This window comes from Podarcis pityusensis (assembly GCF_964106645.2).
Source record: "Podarcis pityusensis genome assembly, chromosome: 1".
Taxonomy (NCBI): domain Eukaryota; kingdom Metazoa; phylum Chordata; class Lepidosauria; order Squamata; family Lacertidae; genus Podarcis; species Podarcis pityusensis.
The window spans coordinates 114,225,295-114,250,538 of NC_138028.1; the positions used below are offsets into that span (position 1 = coordinate 114,225,295).

The window sequence follows — 25,244 nt, forward strand, 5'->3', positions numbered from 1 at the left end:
ATCACATAGTCAACTATGATAGGGTTGTGACGACATCATATTTATTTTGTGATCTCCAGTTGGCTAGGGTCATTCTTCCCAAGAAAAAGAAGACCAAGTTTAAATAAATTTTATGGGCTAGACATTATCAAACTACAGTTGTTCCACCTGTTTCTGAATGGTTAAGGAAAATAATGGATATTACTCAAAAGTGGAAAAAAAGAATGAAATTTTATGAAGATGAAACGTGGAGCCTAAAATATAGCTTGGGATTTTGAAGGGAAATGGATTCTTTTCAACTCTTGATTATGTACCACATTTTATAGTCCATTACTTATTTTTTATGTTGCAGATAATCATTAATTTAAAAAGCCTGACTACACTAGAAAAACATGCCATTGAATGATGTCAGTCTTGCAGCATTCTAAAGGGTCTGCAAAGTTCACCCTCCTGTACTCCAACACAGTGAAATTGTAGAAGTTAGTACTATATTTAAATCTTCACTTAAAAAGCTTTACTCCATTTCCCTAGGGGCTTAGATCTAGTACGTAAGAAGTATATTTTTAACATACCTAGCCTAATCAATGAAGATTCAGTAGCTATGTAAGTTGGCCTATAATATTTAAAGTGGTTCATAATAGTTTAAGGTAATGGATGGAAAGATGATATTTATGAATAAATTATTGGGTACATTCAGAGAGTGCTAATTATATTTATTGCATGATGGGATGTTGATGCTCTTCACTGAATGCTTTTAAATGTTTGGAGCTAAATCTGAAGGGGAAAAAAATCAATAGTGTTCATTGCTATTTAAAGCAATGCTGGTTTGTCTGAAACGCCAGCGAAAATGAGAGAGATTCAGGTCATGGAGAAGGAGCACACAAAGGTGGAAAAAAAATCTCATCTCTGATTATGTTGGATGTAATTTCCCTTATTTCCAAAGTTCAGATGCAAATGTAGATAGGAAGCCAAAAATGGCACCATAAGAGGGAGATATCAGAAGCCTTGAGGAAACCCCAAGGTTTGTGCAAATGAAATAGATCTATTTTCCCCCCCAATCTAATAGGAGGGATGCTAAAAATAGCCCAGTGAGGACTGGGCATGCAGAGCGGTCATAACACTGACTGATGGAGGCGGGGAATGGAAAACTGTTGGAAAAACACTGCAAGGGAGCCCTCCATGCTGCAACATATGGTTGCAGTTCCCTCTTGCTTTAAGTCTGAGTTTACACATTTAATATGAAACAAGTGATACTGAGCTCAGAGGGACTCAAAGTGTTAGAAAATACAATTAAGAGCACAGCTTTCCCACATATCTGATGGTTGTATTAAGAATTGGGGAATGCTTCACTCTTACATCCAAAAAGGTATGAATGTGTAATAATCCTCTGCTGACAAAGAGCCCACAGCTCCATGTTTTGCTATTCTGAGTGTGCCATGTGAATGCAAGTTCAAGGCAAGAACTCATGCAGAGATGCAGCAGGCAGCCTTCTTTGAAGATAGGTATCTGCATCAGACTCCTGCCAACCTAGCAGTTCGAAAGGACATCAAAGTGCAAGTAGATAGGCCGAAATATTGGGAAATTTTGGAGCAGGAAGGAGACAAATTGAAACTGCAGAGTTTTGAGAAACTAAAAGATAAAGTGCGAGATTGGCTTCACTATTATCAAATAAGAGAGGCTTATAATTTAGACAAAAAAATTGGCTTCCAGGTGGAAAAATCAAAGTTGGAAACAGAACTGTTAGATCCTAAAACAAAGATACTTTCAAGAATGTATAACTTGCTGTTAAAATGGAACACTCAGGACGAGACGGTTAAATCTGCCATGATTAAATGGGCACAGGACGTTGGACATAACATTATGTTTGCTGACTGGGAACAGTTGTGGACCACAGGTATAAAATTTACGGCATGTAATGCCCTAAAAGAGAATATTATGAAAATGATTTATAGGTGGTACATGACACCAGTCAAGCTTGCAAAAATCTATCATTTGCCCGATAATAAATGTTGGAAATGTAAAAAAACTGAAGGTACATTCTTTCACCTTTGGTGGACGTGCCCAAAGATCAAGGCGTTCTGGGAGATGATCTATAATGAAATGAAAAAGGTATTTAAATTTACCTTCCTGAAGAAACCAGAGGCCTTCCTCTTGGGTATGGTCAGCCAATTGGTGCCAAAGAAGGATAGAACTTTTTTTATGTATGCTACAACAGCAGCAAGAATACTTATTGCAAAGTATTGGAAGACACAAGATTTACCCACTTTGGAAGAATGGCAGATGAAGGTGATGGACTATATGGAAATGGCGGAAATGACTGGCAGAATCCGAGACCAGGGAGAAGAGTTGGTGGAAGAAGATTGGAAGAAGTTTAAAGACTATTTGCGGAAATACTGTAAAATTAATGAATGTTAAAATGATGTTGGACTGAAAATAAGTGGTTTTGGTAATAAGGTTAATAAGAATATGTAAATATTGATAGTTATATGGATGAAAATATATAGTTATAATAGGTTAAGATACAGAGTAAAGATAAATGAAAGAGGGTAAGGATTTGCTGAAAGGATTTTGTAAACGGGAATACAAAAAGGGGAGGTGTGAGGAAGTCAGGGAAGTAAGGAAATGAAATGTAAGGTATGGAAAGATCGATGTGTTTTTTAAGTGTTTTTTTTTTATCTTTTTTCTGTAATTTGTATTTTTTCTTTTTCTTTTTATTTTCCTTTTCCTTTCTTTTTATCTATGTAATCTTTTCTTTGAAACTTTAATAAATATCATTTTTAAAAAAACAAAAAAACAAAACAAAGTGCAAGTAGATAAATAGGTACCGCTCTGGCAGGAAGGTAAACGGCGTTTCCATGCTCTGCTCTGGTTCGCCAGAAGCGGCTTAGTCATGCTGGCCACATGACCCGGAAGCTGTACGTCAGCTCCCTCGGCCAATAAAGTGAGATGAGCGCCGCAACCCCATAGTCGGTCACGACTGGACCTAATGGTCAGGGGTCCCTTTACCTATCTGAATCAGGAGTGAGTGAATGAGCCAGTCACCAGGTGAAATGAATCATTCCCAAAGGAGACTGAAGGAGCTAGTTTAAGAGCAGTGAGCTGTTAATGCTGCAATCCTATACACACTTACTTGAGAGTAAGTTCCACTGAATTTAATAGGCCTTACTTCTTGTAGATTGCTCTGTCACAGACTTAACAGAGCATAGCATTTTGGACCAGTGCCTGCAATTATTTTAATTAATATATTTTTGATTCACTTTCATAGTTCTCTCTCTACACACCAGTTCATCCCTGAAGGAGCATCTTCACTCCCATCATTCAACCCAGACACTGAGGTCCCGCTCCGAGGGCCTTCTAGCGGGTCCCTCACTGCAAGAAGTGAGGTTACAGGGAACTAGGCAAAGGGCCTTCTTGGCAGTGGCGCCCGCCCTGTGGAATGCCCTCCCATCAGATGTCAAGGAAATAAACAACTATCTGACTTTTAGAAGGCATCTGAAGGCGCCCTGTTTAGGGAAGTTTTTTATGTTTGATGTTTTATCGTGTTTTTAATATTCTGTTGGGAGCTGCCCAGAGTGACTGGGGGAAACTGCCAGATGGGCAGGGTGTAAATAATAAAATAATTGTTGTTGTTGTTGTTGTTGTTGTTGTTGTTGTTGTTGTTGTTACTACACAATTTAGGAAGTCTTGCTCAAGTCCACTGCAGCATAATCATAAGAATAAAATAACATGTTTCTGAATGATTGTTAGACAGCAATTTATCAGCAATTTATCAATTTCTTAAAGCATAATGAACTTACATCATCTTGGGAGTTGTTGTTCATTCTCTTCTCATCTATTTCTATAAGACAGAAAAATACAATTAGGAGACTGCCAAGCTCCTATTTTCTAGACATAGCCCAACATGATAAGATACAGGAATTTAATACTGACATAATCATTGTTGGCTGTGGTCTGCCAAAAGAGCCTTTAGTTATACTGCTTGGGTATCTTAAACGAGCTGTACCTCAAAAATATATTGAGATGAATACTCATTTATTAATGGCAGCCTGCCAGGAATGGGGTGGTGGGAGAGAGTGGGGAGCTGACCTTCCCAGAATGGGGGGGGGGGGGGAGGATACAGCCTATATGGCTAAACTGATAAATATAGTAAGGACCAAAGAAGGCAGTCGATAAGATAACAGGTTTGTCAAGAAATGGAGTTTATTGATAGTTGCTTACTACAGAAAAAGTCTTGAAGTGAATTATAAAAAAATTAAGAGACAAAAGAATAACAAAAAAGTCAAAAATTACAGTAAAACCACTGCCATCAGCCACAACATAGAAAAGAAAGCCTCTTCCCCCACCCCAAATGAGTGACAAATTGATATGAAGGTGTAGAAATGTGAGAGACCAAAAAACCCCCACCCCTCCTTCATTGCTCGAGATGTAAGTTTCACAATGAATGAAAACTGAAATGAATGGGCCCTGTTCACGTCAAGTTTCCATTGGTTCAGAAATGAATGCAACTCTCCACCCCACCCCCTACAAATAATTATGAATGGTCATCATTGGCAATTTTTATGAAATGCTGCTTATTATAACATGCAAAATGTTTTAACCTGGAATACTCGTTAAATTACAGTAAAAGTAGCCATATCTGCTACCTCAGAAGAATCCCTGACCATCACCACAACTCTTGCTCTGAGTAGACTTAGAAGCTCTCAGCGAAACAGGATATATGTGAGACCAATACTCTTTCTCTCTTACTCTCTCTCTCTCTCTCTCTCACTCACTCACTCACACACACAGCCTTAAGTTAAAATGTTCATCTCATTAAACATTGGCTCAGTAGTTTATCACACTCTCTTCTCAAATTATTGAGTGTGTCTTCTTTTGTTTTCACTTATCAAAGGAAACTTTGCCACAGAGGTGCATGTAATTACATATAATCACCAATGAAAAGGGTCAGGATTGGGCCCACAGAGCATTAGCAAGGGGTCCCTGTAAACCATAAAAGATCCTCTTACTGCAAAGGGGTAGCTAGAGGCTCTTTTTCATTATTATCCCTGCGCTGAGAAGGCACTAAGAACCTGATATTTCCGCAGCTTTTTACATACTAATCCACATCTAAATCATTGGTTAATCCTTTAGGGAACTTTAATGACGAGAACAGAAGAGGAAGTATGATTAATAACAGCAAAATATACACACACAGCACTGTAATAAAATAGGGAAAATACTATCTCTCTGCCCCTTCTCCCCTGCCAGCCCCAACATTATGGCTCACAGTATTGGGTCTAAAGTCTAGCTGAGACTTGGCACATAATTTGATGACATTGATTTATGGAGGAAACAATCACATCTCAAATTTTCTCACCCATGCTGGATTTTTTTATTTCATTTTTTAAGACCCCACATATAATAGAATGATTTCCCTTCCCTTTCCTTTTCTCATAATAGCTTTCAAAAATGGCTTTGATTCTGTTTTGGAACCAGGATGATGCCTCAGACATAGCCTCTTTTAAATTGTTTGGAAGGAAATCTGAAAAAGTTGAATGCCCTTTTTGAACAAAAGGTTACTAAAAAGACCTCAAAGTAAAGCCAGCAAGTTTTCAGTTGATAAGCCTGGGAGTGAGGGAGGGGAACCAAACAAATCATCATCATGAACAACAACAACAAAAGAGATAACAGTATAACCACATGGATTTCTATGCTTTTCTCTCTTTTTTTACATAGGCAATAATCTAAAAAAAGAGAGCCTTAATTAAACCATGGACATGAAAGCTGTGGCTCTCCAGGTGCTATTGGACAACACTGCCACCAACTCTACAGGGCCGAGTCCTCAGCTCCTTCAATATTTATGGGGAGTGGGCCCAGCCCCCTCAATGCTGAGGGGTTGGAGGAGGCTGAGCACGGTGTGGCTTCAGTGGTCGGATCCTTCTGAGCACAAGAAGAAGAAGAAGAAGAAGAAGAAGAAGAAGAAGAAGAAGAGGAGGAGTTTGGATTTGATATCCCGCTTTATCTTTTTATATATATATATATAAATTTTTATTGGTTTTACAAAATTTTTAAAACAATACAAACATATAAAAAGACATACAAACACGTATAGTTTCATGACTTTTTTTTTTTCATAAACCTTCTTTCTCGGACTCCCCCATACCTCCCCTTTCTGCATCCCAATGTCCAAAATTTTCCAGCAACTTCTAAATAGTTCTGTCAAACATATATCTTCTTAATCTTTCCTTCAGTCTAATCTTATATCGCTGTAACCCTTTCTTTCTCAAAACCTCGACATTCTAACATTCATCAAGTTTATAATAGTCCTTAAGGTAGATTTTAAATTTCTTCCATTCTTCTTCCGCCGTCTCCTTCCCCTGATCGCGGATTCTGCCAGTCATCTCAGCCAGTGTCATATAGTCCATCACTTTCATCTGCCATTCTTCCAGAGTGGGTAGGTCTTGTGTCTTCCAATACTTTGCGATGAGTATTCTTGCTGCTGTCGTAGCATACATAAAAAAGATTCTATCTTTCTTTGACACCAATTGGCCGACAATGCCCAAGAGAAAGGCCTCTGGTTTCTTCGGGAAAGTACATTTAAGTACCTTTTTCATTTCGTTATATATCATTTCCCAGAAAGCCTTAATCTTCGGGCACGTCCACCAAAGGTGATAGAAAGTACCTTCAGTTTCTTTACACTTCCAACACTTATTATCAGGCAAATGATAAATTTTTGCTAGCTTGACTGGGGTCATGTACCACCTATAGATCATTTTCATAATATTTTCCTTTAAGGCATTACATGCCGTAAATTTTATACCGGTGTTCCACAACCATTCCCAGTCAGCAAACATAATGTTATGACCAATGTCCTGTGCCCACTTAATCATAGCCGATTTAACTATTTCATCTTGTGTATTCCATTTCAGCAGCAAATTATACATTCTTGATAAATTCTTGGTATTGGGTTCTAACAATTCAGTTTCTAATTTTGATTTCTCCACCTGGAAGCCAATTTTCCTATCTTGTTTGTAGACCTCCATTATTTGATAATAATGGAGCCAGTCTCGTACTTTAGGTTTCAATTTCTCATGACTCTGTAATTTCAATTTATCTCCATCTTGTTCCAAGATTTCCCAATACTTTGGCCATTCGGCCTCCATATTGAGTTTCTTCAATGCCTTAGCCTCCAAGGGTGACAACCATCTAGGGGTTTTGTTTTCCAGCAAGTCTTTATATCTTATCCAAACATTAAATAACGCTTTTCTGACAATGTGATTTTTAAAGGCCCTATGCACTTTGATTTTATCATACCATAGATATGCATGCCAACCACATGTATTATTGAAACCTTCTAAATCCAAGATATCTGTGTTCTCGAGGAGCATCCACTCTTTCAGCCAGCAAAACGCTGCTGCTTCATAATACAGTTTTAAGTCCGGCAGGGCAAATCCCCCTCTTTCTTTTGCATCTGTAAGTACTTTAAATTTTATTCTGGGCTTTTTGCCCTGCCAGACAAATTTCGCAATGTCTTTCTGCCACCTCTTGAAACAGTCCATCTTGTCAAGAATCTGCAAAGTTTGAAACAAAAATAACATTCTAGGCAATACATTCATCTTAATAACTGCAATCCGGCCTAACATTGACAATTTCAAATTTGACCATATTTCTAGATCTTTTTTAATTTCTAACCAACACTTTTCATAATTGTCTTTATACAAGTTCAAATTTTTAGATGTCAAGTAAACCCCTAGGTATTTCACCTTCTTAACCAGTATATCCGGAGGCTTGAAAATATATGCTACAACACTTTTTCCAATAGATACTCTTTCAGCACACTCCAATATACTGTAACAGTAAAGTCTTAAAACTTTGTATCACACAAAACTTCAACCATGTAACTTTCCCAAAAGTTTAAAGACAGTTCAGTGTCCTAGTGTCTTATTTGGCAGTCCGTTTCAGGGTATTAAGACAGCGGAAGGCTTTTTTCTTTTAGATAAATCATGCAGGTTCCTAATGTCCCTTCTTCTTCCCCTCTGCCCTGCTTGCTAGAGGGGAAAACTAAATCCAATGTCAGGTTTAAATAATCCAAAAGTACTTCATACAGATGCAGCTTTAAAGTTCCGTTGCTTTGGCTGTCATGCAGTCGGGGGAAGGCAGACTTCCTTAATTTTCACCTTCCCCGTTTTCAGCCGAATTTCAGATTTAAAATTTTCCAAATTGACGTTCAGTCTTACTCACAGGTTTTTCAGTCCCAGATTTACAGGAAGGAATCGGCGCTCTCCGTTCATGGCGACGCGGCTTCACTCTGCGGGCTGGGTAGCGACTCTCAGCACCGCGCTCTCCCGATGCCGTTCCGGAGCCTTTAAAAAGGCTCTTTCGCAGTAAGGGGGGGCGCTTCTGGTGCCCACCGAGTCTCCTTGTTCACAGGCTTCCGCGCCTGTGATTTTAGGGGTCCCCCGCTTGCCGTAGCGGGTCAGACCCGAACTCGCAGAGCAGTCCTCCTCCGGAGCTCGGAAAGAGGACCGCCATTAACGCTGGCGCCGACCGGAAGTCTGATATCCCGCTTTATCACTACCCAAAGGAGTCTCAAAGTGGCAAACATTCTCCTTTCCCTTCCTCCCCCACAACAAACACTCTGTGAGCTGAGTGGGGCTGAGAGACCTCAGAGAAGTATGACTAGCCCAAGGTCACCCAGTAGCTGCATGTGGAGGAGCAGGGAAGTGAACCCAGTTCCCCAGATTACGAGTCTACCGTTCTTAACCACTACACCACACTGGCAAGAGAGGAGGAGCTGCTGGCCACTGAAACCGTGACATGCTAGGCTCCACGCTTGGCCTCCTCCTGGTGATGCAACATGTGTATGACATCACACACACGCAATGCACTCCAGGCCCCCTCAATCTTGGGCATGAGTCGGCGCCTCTATTGGACAACAGCCCCCATCATCCCTGACAATTTGCCGCGAGGGCTGAGCCTCATGGGAACTGGAGTCAAGCAATATCTGGAAGGCCACAAGTTCTCCAACCCTGATCTGAGTAAGTACCGGACCGAAGGCATCACCAGGGTCTATTAGTGAACCACTGGCTACATTCAAAAGAACCAACTGATGCCTCCTGGTCAGGGCTGGCCCTCTCATAAGGCAAGGTGAGGTGACTGCCTCAGGCAGCAGGATTACAGGAGCAGCAGAACTGGCATTGTTGGCCACCCTAGGCTCCCTTCCATCTGGCCAATTTTCTTTGTCACCTTTGAAAAGACAGAGAAGCTGGAGTTGTCTGGAGACCATTCCTCCAAAAGCTACATTTTCCTGAATTCCTGGTGAAGGGGGATTGATTGTTAAAACACTGGGAATCAATTGTAGCTTTCTAAGGGAAACAGAGGTCTCCTAACAACTCTCAGCACGCCTGACGTGATCACACCAGGTAGGAAATTCTTACCTATCTATATTAAAATGTCCTATAGCAATTTGCAAAAATAAGCAAGAATATTGATTTTGGTAAACAAGTCACTCTCTTCTCAACAGCATTCCGTATTTGTGGAGCTACTCTGTGCCTCTGTAGAGATATTGCTTTACCTCATGATAAGAGGGACTCAGAAGATAACAGAAGCAGTCTAGGTGCTTATCAGTCCCTGGCACCAAAGCCTTTAGGACTATTGTAACAGGAAACTATCTGTATTGAAAATGATGTGTAAATAATTCCCTGGAATTGAGGAAGCTTGTTTCTATGGTGCTGCTCTGAATGGAGCGACGATCAGAGAAAGGATACAAGGTTCAGTTATGAAATTATTGAGCGTACTTTCAGATTTCTCCATTTACAAAAGCACTCTGACACACCCAGAGACAATCAAAACCAATCTGTTGTTTAGAGGCTACAACACTACAGCCTGTGGGAGAGATTTATGCCAAAGATGAATACACTGAAAGTATGAATTTCACCCGTTTTTGAACCAATGCATTGAGTCAGATGCAAAGTGCAGAACTATGAGATTGATTTTCATCACAGAAAAACAAATAAAACAAAGCAGGCTGCAATCCTATAGCCTGCAGAGGTTCAACAAAATGTCCCTGAGGCCTAAGTCTAATAGGAGGTGTTGTTCCTTGAACACATCTCTCTCACACAAACAGTGACACCTCAAATAGGATACAAGATGCATGTTGTTTGGAGCATTTCCTTGTTGAAAAAGGAATTCATAATTTTTTAGAAATAAATAAATACAGTGGTACCTCAGGATAAGAACTTAATTCGTTCTGGAGGTCTGTTCACCTGAAACTGTTTTTAACCTGAGGTAACACGTTAGCTGCCAACCTAGCAGTTCGAAAGCACCCTCGGGCACAAGTAGATAAATAGGGACTGCTTACTAGCGGGAAGGTAAACGAAGTTCCGTGTGCTGCGCTGGCTCGCCAGATGCAGCTTGTCACGCTGGCCACGTGACCCAGAAGTGTCTGCGGACAACGCTGGCTCCCAGCCTCTAGAGTGAGATGAGCGCACAATCCTAGAGTCTGTCAAGACTGGCCCGTACGGGCAGGGGTACCTTTACCTTCACCTTTAACACGTTAGCTAATGGGGCCTCCTGCTGCCGCCAGTGCACGATTTCTGTTCTCATCCTGAGGTAAAGTTCTTAACCCAAGGTACTATTTCTGGGTTAGCAGAGTCTGTAACCTGAAGCATCTGTAACCTGAAGCGTCTGTAACCCAAGGTACCACTGTAAATAAATACATATTTCATATAGAACAGCAGAATTTGTCCTTTTGACCCCGTGCCCCCCAGGCTGCACGGCAGGACCATTACATATTTTAAACCTGTAGATTCTATCCGAATTTTTATCCATCCAAAGGGACCATTCAGACGTCTCTCCCCATACGCACAGCCAGCCCTACCATTAGGCTGAGTGAGGCAGTTCCTTCAGGCAGCAGCTGCTGAGGGGTGGCAGCAAAGTGTTAGAAAGCACAGAGGTGAAATTGTGTGTGAGGAAGGTGAGCCTGCAACCTGGATTCAGGAACTAAAGTATTTACCATCACAGAAGAATGGCCAGACTGCCCAGGTAATGCAAACAGTGACCATTATCAGGTATCCTGGCAGACAGGATTTCTGCTGTAGACCACCTCCTTCTGTGATGTATGTATGATGTTTTGGGGTGGTGGTCTACAGGGTGGGCAATTTCAAAAGTCTATCTAAGGGCTTGCGCACCATTGTTCAGGGTTCTCCTCTCTCCTCCGTGTGGTGAGTGGGGACCCTGTGGCAACAGTTCCTTAAATAAAGATCAGGCTTACTAGCTGCTTTGCTTCTCAATATACTCCGATTGGCCTCTGTTATTTTCTCCTACCGATAGGGAAGCCACTTACGGACTCTATATGGGCTATAGAATACCCCATAAGGGAAAGGGAACAGTTTTTCTTATAGCAATACCATGATGCGCCCAGCCTAGCTTCATTTTAACACACAAAGCAGTGACCTGATCAAGTTTGCATATAAATGGTGTCAGGTTCAATCCTAGTGAAAAGATTTCAGGAAACAAGACTGGGAGAGTTCTTTGCCTGAGACTTAGGGGAGCCAGTGTCTGGCCTCAGTGGTTTGTCTCAGCAACGGAGACTCCCTTATCTTCTTTCTTCTATAAACACCCTTTTAATAACATTTGCTTTATAAATGAAAGGAAATGTGTTAACTAGTAGCTAAATATTAATGCCTCGGGTGGACATTTCCATTGTGCTTTATTTCATGTCGATGACGTCATGGGATAATGTCCCCACAACTGACCTTATCTTCTGCAAAGTCTCGTAAAGATAAAGAAGTTATAGGGAGTATAAATTGCAGCTAACGCGCCAATTAGAAGCGCTCCGGCTTCCACGATCAATAAACCACCCACTGGGTAATTAAATTTAACAAAATAAATCAGCTAGCCAGAGAAAGGGAAAACAAAGTGAGATCGCTGAGATGAAGCTCTGATGTTGAGATGTGAGATACATCCCCTCCCTGCTCTGTTTTGGAATCAACGACTCCCAAATACAAACCACATTCAGACCTTACAAGTTTCTGCTTCTGATAGTTCCTTCTTTCCTACATTAACCCCTGCAAGAGCAAAGCCTTCAAAATGATATTCCTGACAAATTAAATCTACTAGTGCATCTTGAACGAAAACACCCACATACTGTTCTCTGTTGCTATAGCTAGTAAGAACTATTCTAGCCTCTCCTAGGAAATATTGACATTACAGGGACTCAAGGAAGTGATTTTCTACTGTCGTCATATATGCAAAGGGTACATGATTGATGATCCATTTACAAAGACCACGTGTACGCGGGGGGGGGGGGGGATGGAGCAGAAAATTGGCAGAACCACTATTGCCCCTGACGACTGCCTTGGAGTTTTTAAGAAAATGATGGTGTTTGTTTCTATGGGTCCTGGAAGGGAAAAGGTATGTATAGGTTTCTTGATTTACTTTCTAATGGAGCTTATATATCCATGAATGGTCTAAACTTAAATTCTAAACTAGGGATGAGGGAACCTCAGGTTGGGTTGGGGGCAAATGCAGCTCACCAAGTCTCCAAGGACCCTAATGTCACAGACTGGTTGGATGCAGAGGAATGATGGAAGAAACCAGCTAGGGAGCCCCCAAGGGAAGAAGGCTCAGAGCCAGGGGATTGGTGATGGAACAACAACGAGTGGTCAGGAGAAGAGGGAGAAGACTGGGAAGAGGAGGTGTCAGAAGCTGAAAAGGGAACAGGGCTTAGTGAGCAGGAAGAGGCTGTGGCAGAGAGCAGTCCAGAATCAGAGGCAGAAGCTGAAGCAGGAGAGGTGGAAGGCCGAGAGGCAGAGATCAGGCCGGCTGGGGAAGAGGCACAGATGTCTCTCACTCCTGCTGCAACAAGCTGCCCTCCCCCTGGTCTCCAAGAACCAGGAGAGGCATGAAGAGGGTGAAAAATTAGCTTCACACAGGTGCAGTCTCAGATTGCTTGAGAAAAACCCTGGAGAGGACGAGACTTAGGCAACTGTGGGAACGCGAGCAACTGCTCCATGGGGACAAGACCTGCTGGAGATGAGTTGCTGTGCTCATTCATCCTGACACTCCTGTGCCCTGCTTTTGCTACTATAGAGTTACCTCCAACTTGCTTGGTGTGATTTGCTGTTGGTTTGCTCCGTTCACCTTCCCACAACACACCCTTTCCCCAGCTGCATCACCTGCTGACCTTGCACCAAGCCCTCCTTGGGTGTTTTTACCTGACTGGAATGTGTCCTAGAACTCTGATAATGCCTCTTGCCTGCCTCAATGGATAGAGAGGGTTGTGTGAGTGTGTAGAAACTAGCCCATCGTACAGAGATAACATTTGCATCTCTTCCTCTGCCTAATTTTCCCTATGGCCTTGTCCACCGCAAGGCACGTTGCCCCCCAGAAAGTTGCTCAGATGGGAATGTGACTGTCAGGGTGAAAAAGGTTCCTGGCTTCTAGTCTAAATGAACTGAATGGTGTAGAATCTCCTTGGTAACAATATCTGCAACTTTGGCATTTTGGGTATATGCACCACACACATGTCAGCAAGAATTAGAAGACCGTCAACAGAGCGTGGGAACTTATCAACAGACTGTGACTGGAGAAAGCAGGAAGGGTTGCTAATCACATCAGAAGCCTTACAGATATGTTGAGAAAGGGGGTTAAAAGTGAAAATTGAAAGTGTTGTCAAGCTGGCATGATGAAGTCTGTAAATATTAAAATGCAGGAAGTAATGCATAAGGAGTCTGCAACCAGCATAAATTCAGAATTTGTTTTTATTTTTAAAAAAGCAAGTATCTCTGGTGGAAAAGATGCTGTGTGTCAGATTCCCTGCACCAGAGGTTTTCAACCTTTTCAAGTCCACGGCTCCCTTAACCAACTATATTCTTTCTGCGGCACCCCTGTGGGGCTCAGGAGCCCAATTATGTCAGCCCTTGCCAGCAGAGCTGGCAGCCTCTCACCCTTTTTCGAATACCCTCCCTTGTGGAGTGATCCCTCAGCCTCCTCTCCTCTCCTTAGGAGTTTTTCGGGCAGCTGCTGCTGCTGCCGTCCCTGGTCTCTGAGCTGCCCCCCTTTGCCACAAAGAGAGGTGCCTCTCAGCTGCATCATTTGCCTGCGGAGCTTATAGCCAGGGCTGCTGCAACAAACAGCCATGCAAGCCTCTGGGAGGCAGAGATGCGAGAGGGCATCAGAGGGAGGGAAAGAAAGAGGGACAGAGGCCAGTGTTGCCCACAGCGCTCCTGACCATCACTGAAGGCACCCCAGGGTGCCACGGCACACTGGTTGAAAACCACTGCCCTACACCATATACAGTGGGAGTGTCACAAAACAGACACAAACTGCTGTTAGCAGCAAGAATGGCAACAACTACGCACTGGCACTGCCCACTGAAAGGATTGGCTGCAACCGGGTATGATAAAATTTGGAATCAACTCATAACAGACAAGTTAAGATGTGTCTGAGGACACACGGAGTAGCAGATCAGCTTAAAAATACTTGGGAGTGGTTCTTGAACTCTGCAGATATGATAACGCCTGCTACTGTTGAATTATTAGCCTATTGTACTGTAAATGGTAAAATATATTGTTTGTTGGACTCCTGCCTCCCCACCCCACTGCTGTTTCTGCCATAGATTTTGCCCCAGCACAAGCCAACACTGATATGTGAAATTTGACAGATGCCAGTCAATGCTGGATGCCGCTACCATAGTATGAGGAACATGCATGCATGAATCAGCTCAGGGGGTTGTGCACATCCATCCTTCACAATAAACAAATCTGTACCAGCATTTCCAGGTGTGCATTTTGATTCAGTGCCATATCATTTAATCAAATATTTCCCACACAGAGAGAGATATGATAGATTATAAGCCCTGAAATCAAGTTAAAATTAAACTTAAAAGTCAAATAAACAAACAATGAACTGTAAAAATTGTATAGTACAGTAACAGGGAGAGAAACAGCCATGTAGTTTTCTTCACATACAACCAGTATGTGGCTGTTGTTTTTAACTGATGTGTGGCTTTGCCCAGAGATTTTATGTCTAAGCCATAAGTACAAATTTGAAACTGAAAGCATCTGTTTTTGGTTTTCGCTAGCGACTGCCCTGCTCTGCCAAAAGATGCAGCTCTGCTCTCTTGAAAATGAAGCTTGAAGTTACGTGATACATCTTTCTAAATAACAACCCTCGCCACCACCCAGGGTTCTAAGAGTGCTTTTCAGAAATGCCACATAGGAAAGATTTTACATATCACAGCCAGATGGTGATATTAAGACATAATTTAGAAAAGACTTTCCTCCCATTCTTTCTACGCCATTGTCCTCTGTGGTTGCAGCCGACCAGTTTGGGACCTGATCACGACTGTAGCCAAGTGCGGGGCAGGGAGGGGCTACTGTTCCCCCCTCCCCAAATCCATAAAAATCAATAAAAATACATAGCTAACTGAGGTTCTGCCTCCCCTAACAAAAGGCTTGTCCCGCCCCCCCCCCCCCAAAATCCTGATTACGCCCATGGACCTTATTACTTCCCAGATGAGCCAAAATGCATCTAGACTCCCTGCTGCTCTCTGGCTTCCTGTGACTACAATCCCAGCTGCTTGCTACAGAGGATCCCAACAAGCTGGATTTCAGTGACCTGAATATAACTGATCTGCAGAAAGGACTTGATGAACTGAAAATAGACATGATGTACTTACTTTTGTAACCCAAGAAAATCTTCAATTAAAATATGTGTGTGTGTGTTTTCCATCTGCAAATCTTCTATTGTAAAATAAAATGCACTTGTGTGTGTGTTTAAGTGTAAATGTGAGTGTTCTTAACATTCCAGAATGAACATCTTCCTTGTGCTTGTTTCTAAGATTGCCGTATAGTGAGCCTTAGAAAAAAGTGTCAACACAAACAGATTAGTCATAAACTCTGCCTGTGTTGCAATGCTTCTTCCACATCTGTTCTCGATAAAAATTTGCTTCAGCACAGAAAAACTTTCCTAACAATGGAAATAATATTTTGGGGAAGAACCAAGGGGATATCCAGAAACCACCTGTTATATTTCAGACAGCTGATCTTTGGGATTTCTTGGAATTGTCTTAGGTGCTATTTTTGAAATTCCATTCCTTGGAGCAGGGAGGGGACGAACAAATAGTTTCCTGTGGGATCAAGGAGTCCTGGTCTTTCCTTGTCCCTGGAAACGGATTAAGCATTGCTAGATGGAAACGATCCCTTTTTAAATGATTTGTCTCTCTTACACAGGGAGGCTTGGGCACTTATTTTTTCATTGTGGCAACCTCACTCTTAACATTGTGGTATAGGCTGCATTCCTAACCCCCATGTGTACCTAGGAGTAAAGTCCCATTGAATTCAACAGGACTGACTTTTGAGTAGACATGATTCAGATAGCACTGTTAGAGGCTAACTAAAGCTTCAATGGCCAAAGTGTCCCATGAGCAAAGTTCTGTTGGAATGCTCCAGAAGCCGAAGGGGAGGTGGCATTTTCCCCTTGTCCCTGCAGCCCCGCTACCCATCAGCAATGTTCTCCAGAAGGTTGGTGGGCCCTCCAGGACAACATGGAAGGTGCTAGGGGTTGCAGGGGAAAGGGGAGATCAAATGTTGCTCCACTGTTGTCTTCCAGTGGGAACCTAGTTCCCCCCATCTTTCCTCTGCGCCCATCATAGAAATGAAGTGGACTGCTAAAGGAAGAAAGCCCCCTTCCACCATAGAAAGGAATGGGCCATAGCTTAATGGTAGCGCATCTGCTTTGCATGCAGGAGGTCCCTGGTTCAATTCTCAACATCCCTAGGTAGTACTGCGAATGTATCCCTTGTCTGAAACCCTGGACAGCTGCTAGTCAATAGGCACAATATTGAGCTGGATGTAATAATGGTCTGACACAGTACAAGGCAGCTTCCTATGATCCTAGAAATGCAACTCTTCTGCCAGGCCTCAGCAGCAGGCTAATAAAATTCAAGGGAGGCTAGTAACTTTGTGTGACCTTGTTCTCAAATCTGGGAGAAAAGGCATACAAACACCAGCAAGCAAATCAGAATGAATGCTGGAAGAATGGTCATGGCCATATAAGTTCCCCTCAAACTAATCAAACTGAATGCTCAATAAAGATGACACATAGTGTGACCACCACTAAGGTTTGCACAAACAAATGAGGATGAATGCTCAATAAGTAGGTCTTCTGGAGGAAGCCTCCCTTCCCCACTTTTGCAGGGAAGGGAAGCCACCAATTGCAAAGTTCTGGTATGGGCAGCATCACTGCTGATGCTTTCCCCCTGAATATTTAACTCTTTCTTTACACTCATTCCCTCCTATAAATATTTCCACTAAGAAAGTGCCACAGCTGATTGCATATTCCATGGCAAATTAGTGGGCCCATCATGCCTTGTCATTTAGCCATTTTTAAAGTGCAGAGGGAAACCTTCCAATCAATGTTTCGCCAGCACACTGAGCACATTTCTCGAAGCCAAATCCACTGCCGGTCTCTAAATCATTTAGTGCGCTCTGATGTTCGGCGACCCCTTGGAAGCAAAGGTGGAGGAAATCAGGCAGGCTGCTCTGATCACTTCTGAGAAACTGCCATTAGATAAAAGATTATTTAGCTGGGGGCAACTGCTCTGCTTTCCATGCAGCCTTGGAAGAGGCTTGCTTGCTGATGATGATGTCAAGAATAATAGATTCCTATTACTCTTGGGATGAATGAAGTGCCTCTGGACACAACTCTCCAAATCCAAACATTTAACAGAGCATGTGCGGTCTGGTAGGGTGGCAGAGCTTCTGCTGGAAGGGAAGAGAGGGTCAAATGTGATATTCTGCTTGTGCCTCTGCTTCTATCCTCCTTCCAGACAAACAGTGAAGCAGAGCCCCATCCACTCCTTCTACAGGAAAACTTTGCTTTAGATGGCCCTAAAGTTATATGGCTCCCCAGCAGTTTTTCAGAGCTCACTGGGAATCCCCTACACATGTGCACACTTCAAAAATTCTCAGAAGGGATGGGGCACATAGATGGAAGGCGAAATGCTTCTGAAAATATTTGCTGGGGGGGGGGGGATAAATACTGGAGAGAAAGAATTGGCAAAAACCAGAGAGGCACTTTCCATCAGAACTCATGGTCCAAATGAGTCACGTCAGTCATTGTTCTGAACCTGAGTTGATCAGAACAAACTTCTGCTGTAATGTTGAAGCCACAAACTCACAAACTCCTCTTCTCTTCCATACATAAACTGGGCCATTTCAAAAATTGCAGTCTTCCACTTTGGCGAAGAGCAAGATGCAATCTCACATTACTTGGTCTGATGTCATGCGAGCACACCACTCATGTGAGCAGAGTTTATGCATCTGAGAATTTATGTCCTATCCGGCTGATGTGTATGCATTAAGCTGGGCATCTTGGGGGAATCAGCCACCACTCAGGGCAATGTGGTTGCATACTGAGTTGTGTGCAGACCAATGCAGCTGTGCACCCTTTCCCTCTCTCTCTTCATATCACCACCCTGTTAAAGCAGAGAAGCAGCCTCACTTGTATAAATATGATTTCTTCTGGCAAATGAAGACCATTTGTTTCGAAGTGAAGACAATTAAAATGCCCTGTTGTTTTGTTGTTCACCTAATATGAAACATTGCTTACTGCCTATGCAAGAACAACTGGGCGGGGTGGGGGAGGAACCCCTCTGTAGTCTAATATTGCTTAATGGATATGAAATGCTGCAATGCTTTTACAGAAAATGGAAAAGGAGCATCAGTAACAGAGAGGGGGTGGGTACTTTTCAAATGGCTTTTAAATGGTCAGTGGTGGACATTGATTGGGAAACCTGTCGATGGCATTACTTTGAGCGCCCATTAACAGTGTGTGGAACTAAATTTGGATTGTCCACAAGCTGCTGCGTGCCACAGATGGAAAGTGCCATGCAGTAACACATTAAAGGCCGCTCTACATTATAGCTTCAGGCAGAGCTATCAGCAGATGCAGACATCAAACTCCCAAACAGAAAGCTAGAATGCCCTGAAGCATGAGCCTGTTTGTTTTGTAAAGTCTCATTTGTTCATCTTTAGATATGTGATACTTCGTCATATGCTACAGCAATGTTTTCAGGGCTTCATCTGTAGGTGGGCATTTTTGAAATGAGCTGCAGTATTCCGTCATTACTGTTATTTTTCAACTTTAGGGGTGAGTGAGATTGGAATGGAGTACCTTGGAAAAGGGCATGGCTGGCAGGCAGGCTGGCTGACTGGCTAGAACCCAGAAGGGGAACCCTCTACACGACAACAGCTCCTTGCAGGTCTCACTTGTACCATCATCCTTCTTAAAGTGCAGCATCTGAATAGCATTTGAAATGCTTCAGATACATTCACCAGTTGTAATCCTTACATGAAATAATGTAAAAAACAACAAGAGCAGTAAAAGCAGGAGTGGTGGTGGAGGAGAGTTCGGCCAAAGACATGATGTAAGTGGATAGTTTGACTTCCTCTCTGGAAGTCTGGCAAAAAGAGCCAGCTCCTCTATCCCATTGGTAGCCAATGTAGCACCCTCTTCCAGATGTTTTGGACTACAAGGCCCATCACACAACTTCCTGACCATTGACAATACTCCCTGAGGCTGATGGGAGTTACAACCCAAATCATCTGCATGGCCCCATGGTTTGCTACCCCTGATCTAAGGCTTCCATGGTTTTGAGCCTCAGTTGCTAGCCATTACCTGTCCTTCCCTGCTGTAAGCGTCAGGAACTGAGTGGTCACATGGAGCAAGGTAGCCTTGAAGGTGTGAGATCCCAAGCCATGCAAGACTTTTTATAGGGCACCACCAGCACCCTAAATTGTGTCAAAAGATGAAGTGCTAATCGAAGTAACAGGTTAGCTAGCTAATCTAAGTAACAGCGGAACAGGTTGAATTCATACATGTCTCTCTCAGCACTTGTTAGGAGACATGCATTCCAGGGAGTTGGATTCCTTTGGGTCCTTTCCAATTCTGCAGTTCCATGTTGCCATGTGTTAGTCTTCTGCAGCTGTTGATGCTTTTGAGTCCTCTTCATACGATGGAGAGAGCCTGGCAAGACTGCTCCCCTGATGTTCAGGTGCCAGGCTAGGATCCATGGACAACCCTGTCCCCACTTGGAGCAAACACATTGCATTGTGTGACTCCTCTGCAAAAATGCCCATGGGATCGGGATTTGGAGAGCCCTCAGGCAAGGCCCCCTCAGTGCGTCCTTCCAACCTTGTAGAATCTGCACATGGAAACCAAGATCTTCTTAGGTACTCTGTGCAAAGTGGACATGGTGGCATTGTTATGTAGGTCCTCTGCAGGTTCTGGAAAATGCCCAAATATGCACCTCCCTGGAACCAGCCCTGTGTAGGACCTCAGAGTCAATTTCCCTCTGGTGTCCACAAGCAGTGGGGTGGAGAAGCACAAGAGAGGTGCTGCTTTTCATGCCCCCCTTGGTGAGCTCATCTTGAGCCTGTAGTTTGCCATAGTGCTGTAATTGTTTTTCAGTTTCTAACGCCCACCCCCTCGCCCAATAGAATTATTCAATATAGTCATATTGTGCTGATACCCCAGGACTTAGAAGCTGCAGGATTCACTTACCAGGAGGCGAATCAGTCATAATTACTAATGATGCTGGCGTGGGCCTTCTTTTCCTGATCTGCGGAAATATAGGTGCAAGCAGATTTATTAAATGATAGCCACATCCCTCAATCTAGAATACTAGCACAAACTGCCAAACTATTTGTACCCAACATAGGGAAGCCAAAAATCATTCAAACTATTGGGTTGCAGATGATCAAAAATAGAACACTTCCCATGTCTGGTCATTCTTTCCATTTCTGAAAGCTAATATGCCCATTTTGAATTTGCATTGATGCAGTTACCAGCAAATTGTTAAGTTTCCCCCTCTTTATGCCTTTTTCCATTTGCTTCATTAGGCTGGATTTGAAATCTGTAAAGACTGCAATGGGCATGGTCCAATGACCAGGCTGCTTTAATCAAAGAGGATATAGGTCAAGGATCTCTGGAAGCAGTATGAAAATCTGGAGTCTTGTGCTGCTTCCAGCACAGCCAGTTCCTCATCCCAAGTGTGCAGCCCAGAATCCTCAGGAAATCCTAAGGTGCACTTTCACTTTGTGCTTCTGCCTCACCTATGGAACAACAAGGCTTGAGTCAGGCCTGTCCATTAAATCTCAGCCTAATGATAACAGACCTTCCAAGTGTCCCTATTTTCCAGGGACAGTCCCAGATTTACAGAAGCGGTCCCAGTTTCTGATTTGATCCCAGAATGTTCCACCTTTCCTTAGGACGTCCTTATTTTCATCGGAGAAATGTTGGAGGGTATGGAGTTATGCAACGTCCGAGTCAAGGAGATAAGTAATGACACAACCTTTAGAAGATGTCCGAAGGCAGCCCTGTATAGGGAAGTTTATTTAATGTTTAATGTTTTATTATGTTTTTATATATGTTGGAAGCAGCCCAGAGTGGCTGGGGCAACCCAGTCAGGTGGGCAAGGTTTGATGATGATCATGTTGGAATAGGATGTCTCTATTTTCATCAGAGAAATGTTGGAGGATATGCCATAATGTCTGTTCCACAAACCCAAACATTGAAAATGTTGAAATATTTTATTTTATATTGAATGACCTAAAGCTTTTATATAATGGGACAAGATGTGTACTTGGAGCTTATCCCTGGAAACAGAATACAATGATAGGGATTTGGCACACAGAAATGCGATGTGAGGATTTTAAAAGCCTGTTCCATGAGCACAACAGGGAGCGGGAACAAGAAGGTGTATCAGACTTTTCTTCGTCCCTCATCCTGTGTGACAAACTGCTTTTGATACGGAGGGATGTTTCAAAAGCAGTTTGCGATCGTGGCATGGGAGGTCCAGAGTTTTTTAAAAGGTGGCCGGGGGGGGGGGGTGATGTCAGAATTCTACTGGTCAAGGATGAATCCCTTGCAACTTGGGATTCCAGCCTGCAATGACACTGGAACAGGGAACCAGCATGCTGTTCCACTAGCATCCGCATGGCCTCTTATCTTCAGCATTCCTTTGCCACTGGAGAAAGGCTATTGGTAGGTAATGAAGATAGTGCTTTATTTCATCATCTCTTCTGCTATCAGAGACCATTTGGGGATGCTTTACAGCAGGGTTTCCCAAAGCTGGGTCTCCAGCTGTTTTGGGACTACATCTCCCATCATCCTTAGCTAGCAGGACCAGTGGGGATGATGGGAGTTGTAGTTCAAAAACAGGTGGAGACCCGAGTTTGAGAAATCCTGCTTTAGAGGAAACTCAGGCCCTTGGCCTACTTTCTTGCCTGCAGCCTGCAAAGATGGATGACTAGTAAGCACACACAGAGTGTTCGGGTGGCAAAGAGAGAATGCACTATATAAAATCCTGCCGTCACCCATTTTCGGCTTTTGGCTCCACCCAACGTTGCTTACAGCCACCAAATATCTTTTCCCATGGGTCAGTAGGAAAAAGTTCCCCACTTCTGCTACATGGGATGTGTACACCGGACAGCACAGGGAGATGGCGCAGTAGTATATTGCCTAGGTTCTAGCAATATCCTTGTCCGGAAACAGTGAGATAAATCAAGCAATCACGGGAATGAGATATTTAACATTTGTAATGGAATTACATGAAGGGCACCATCCTTTATCTGTAGCAGCCATGACGCACGTTGATTCAATGGGATATGTCACTCAGATAATGACTTCAGATTTTCACCTTCAGCACAGTATAATACGCTCAATGTTATACATTAGTCATGATCATGAACAGCTACATTGTATTTTTTGGAAGGACTTGCTCTTGATAATGTCTTTGCCAGTGATGAGGAGACAGCGCATTCTAAGCAGCCAGAGAGATGAACTTCATCAAACTGTGAATTTAATTCACTATTTCTTTATTTTCTAATGTTTTGCATTGTTACAGAGGGCCAAAGGTCAGCTCAGAGAACAGCTTACTAGAATGAAGTATTCCAAAATATAAGTAAATCCTTGCCTGTTCCCTCTGCACGTGTACGCACGTGCATATACCCAGTGCTTTTTTCTATAAAAAATAAATAAATGTTTAGGGGTACTCCCATTTTCCTACTCATATTGAAATATTGCCCCTCAATGAGGCCAAGCTTAGATTCACAAAATATGTAGGGGTATGCATACCCCTGCGTCCCCCCAGAAAAAAAGCACTGCATATATCTAAGTATTTTAAGTGTGTGTGCATACACATATGAACACACACTCGGAAAGAGTTGTATTTAAAGCAGGAGTTTGTTTGTTTTTTAAGCCTTATTTTGTCAATATTGAAGAGAACCCAACATCTTTTTAAAAAGCCTTTTAACTTCCTTACTTGAATAGCTATCTACTTGATCTGTTGACATCTCTCTGTTTCAACATCCACCCAGCTATGTTTGTTTAACAGAGATAGATACCATTTTAAGTAATTCCATCTGTCCGTCCATCCATCCATCTGTCTATCTAGTGACATAGAAACACTGATAAAAGGCACACTATTGCTACTGGAAAGCATCTGTTCTTAAGGAATGAAGACAGCAAATGTTTGCTCTGAAAAAATGGGTGTGAATGTCACCTGGAACATCCAAAAGGACAAACCCTCCTCCGTCCTGTCAGTGCTTGGGACACTTTGTGGAATTCCCTAGCTGAAGCTGAGTGGCAGTTACATTTTCTGATCTGGCTGCAACGCCCTCTCAGCCCCTTCCCCCGCCACCCAGACAAGGAGAGAAGATGAAACTAGCTTACCTGTTCAGCTGCTTCAGGGTCTATTTGACTCTGAAATAACGGCACAGCAAACTGTATCTTTTTGGGGCTGTTTGGCTCCATGGCAGCAATCAGGACGCAGAAGAGAAAAGAGCCCCGAACTGCCTGAGAGGAGAAGCAGACAGTTGTTCCCGCGATTATCCTCTGGCACGCTCCCTGAAGCTGCGCCAAGCGGTCCTTAATAACAGTAGTTAATTCCCCGAGTTAGCAAGCAGAGCTGCCTGGGCTGAGAAACTCCCCGATTCCACATCCACAGCAATGCCTCTGGCTGGAGCCACGACTGTATTCCTCCTCCGGCCCTTCAAATCTTCGCCGCACGGAGCTGGAAGGAACAATAAGCTAATTGTGCACCGATTCCCTTCTGCATATGCCAAGCGTTCACTCAGAAGCTAATTGAAAATGCAATACTAGCCTGGCTTGGCCTGGTGCCCTGGGATTTGAAAGAGAGGATCTCTCCGCTGTACATTACTAGCTGGCTGCACCAAAGTGCCGGGTAAGCGCCCTTCGGAGTCTTGCTGATGGCTCGTGAATTATTGATAGGCACAGAGATCAGGATGTTTTCAGGTTGGAGGTGTGGAGGTGGCCGGCTCTGGGAGCAGGTGGGGTGTAGTCAGCCGGCCCCCTTAGAAGTGTTCACAGAACACTTCCTCACCTAGTTGGACTGCCAATTCTTCTGGGCTGAATTTTACTGCTTGCACCTCCGAATTCTAGTTCCCAAACTACAGAGCAACAAAGAAAACTTTTGACCAGAGATGTCATTTTGGTTATTTCCCTACTTTTATATATAGATGCGGGTGGCGCTGTGGGTTAAACCACAGAGCCTAGGGCTTGCCGATCAGAAGGTCAGCAGTTCGAATCCCCGCAACGGGGTGAGCTCCCATTACCCGGTCCCTGCTCCTGCCAACCTAGCAGTTCAAAAGCAAGAAGTGCAAGTAGATAAACAGGTACCGCTCCAGCAGGAAGGTAAATGGTGTTTCCATGTGCTGCTCTGGTTCGCCAGAAACGGCTTAGTCATGCTGCCCACATGACCCGGAAGCTGTACACCGGCTCCCTCAGCCAGTAAAGCGAGATGAGCGCTGCAACCCCAGAGCCGTCCGCAACTGGACCTAACGGTCAGGGGTCCCTTTACCTTTATATATAGATGGGGCTCCTTAACCTGGGAAGGTAGCCTATCTAGGAGAACTGTGATCCTAAACTTCCACTGTCTTGCAGGATATCTTTGGGAGAGGAAAAGGCTAAGGAGTAAACCCTACACAAATTCCTAAGATGGTGGGATGGTGCCTTGTACACCACCTTCCAGCAACTCCTGCAGCCAAGCTGGTGTCAAACTTATTGCTCTGCTTTCCTTTGGACTACATCAGTGAGTCTGAGAGGGGGGCGTCTTATCATCTCAGCAGCCCAGGACCTTTGCTGTAGCTAGACTGGTGACTGGGAGTGGCCGCCGAGATCATATAACACCAGTCCTGAAAGACCTACATTGGCTCCCAGTACGTTTCCGAGCACAATTCAAAGTGTTGGTGCTGACTTTT

At 43.4% G+C, this 25,244-nt stretch overlaps 1 protein-coding gene across 2 annotated transcripts in view; it reads right to left on the minus strand.

Annotated features, from left to right (window-relative positions):
* Positions 1-24,216, minus strand: part of PPP1R1C (protein phosphatase 1 regulatory inhibitor subunit 1C) — a 41,243-nt gene extending 17,027 nt beyond the window's left edge. Inside the window, exons 1-3 of one of the 2 annotated variants that reach the window (XM_080973232.1) lie at positions 23,698-24,216; positions 20,527-20,584; positions 3,777-3,817 (exon numbers count right to left, since the gene is read on the minus strand). In XM_080973232.1, coding sequence (XP_080829358.1) covers positions 3,777-3,817; positions 20,527-20,584; positions 23,698-23,778 — 180 coding nt within the window. In that variant the 5' untranslated portion in view covers positions 23,779-24,216. The remainder of the gene's footprint in view (positions 1-3,776; positions 3,818-20,526; positions 20,585-23,697) is intronic. The other variant, XM_080973231.1, reaches the window with a different exon arrangement.
* Between the last annotated feature and the right edge of the window lie 1,028 nt (positions 24,217-25,244).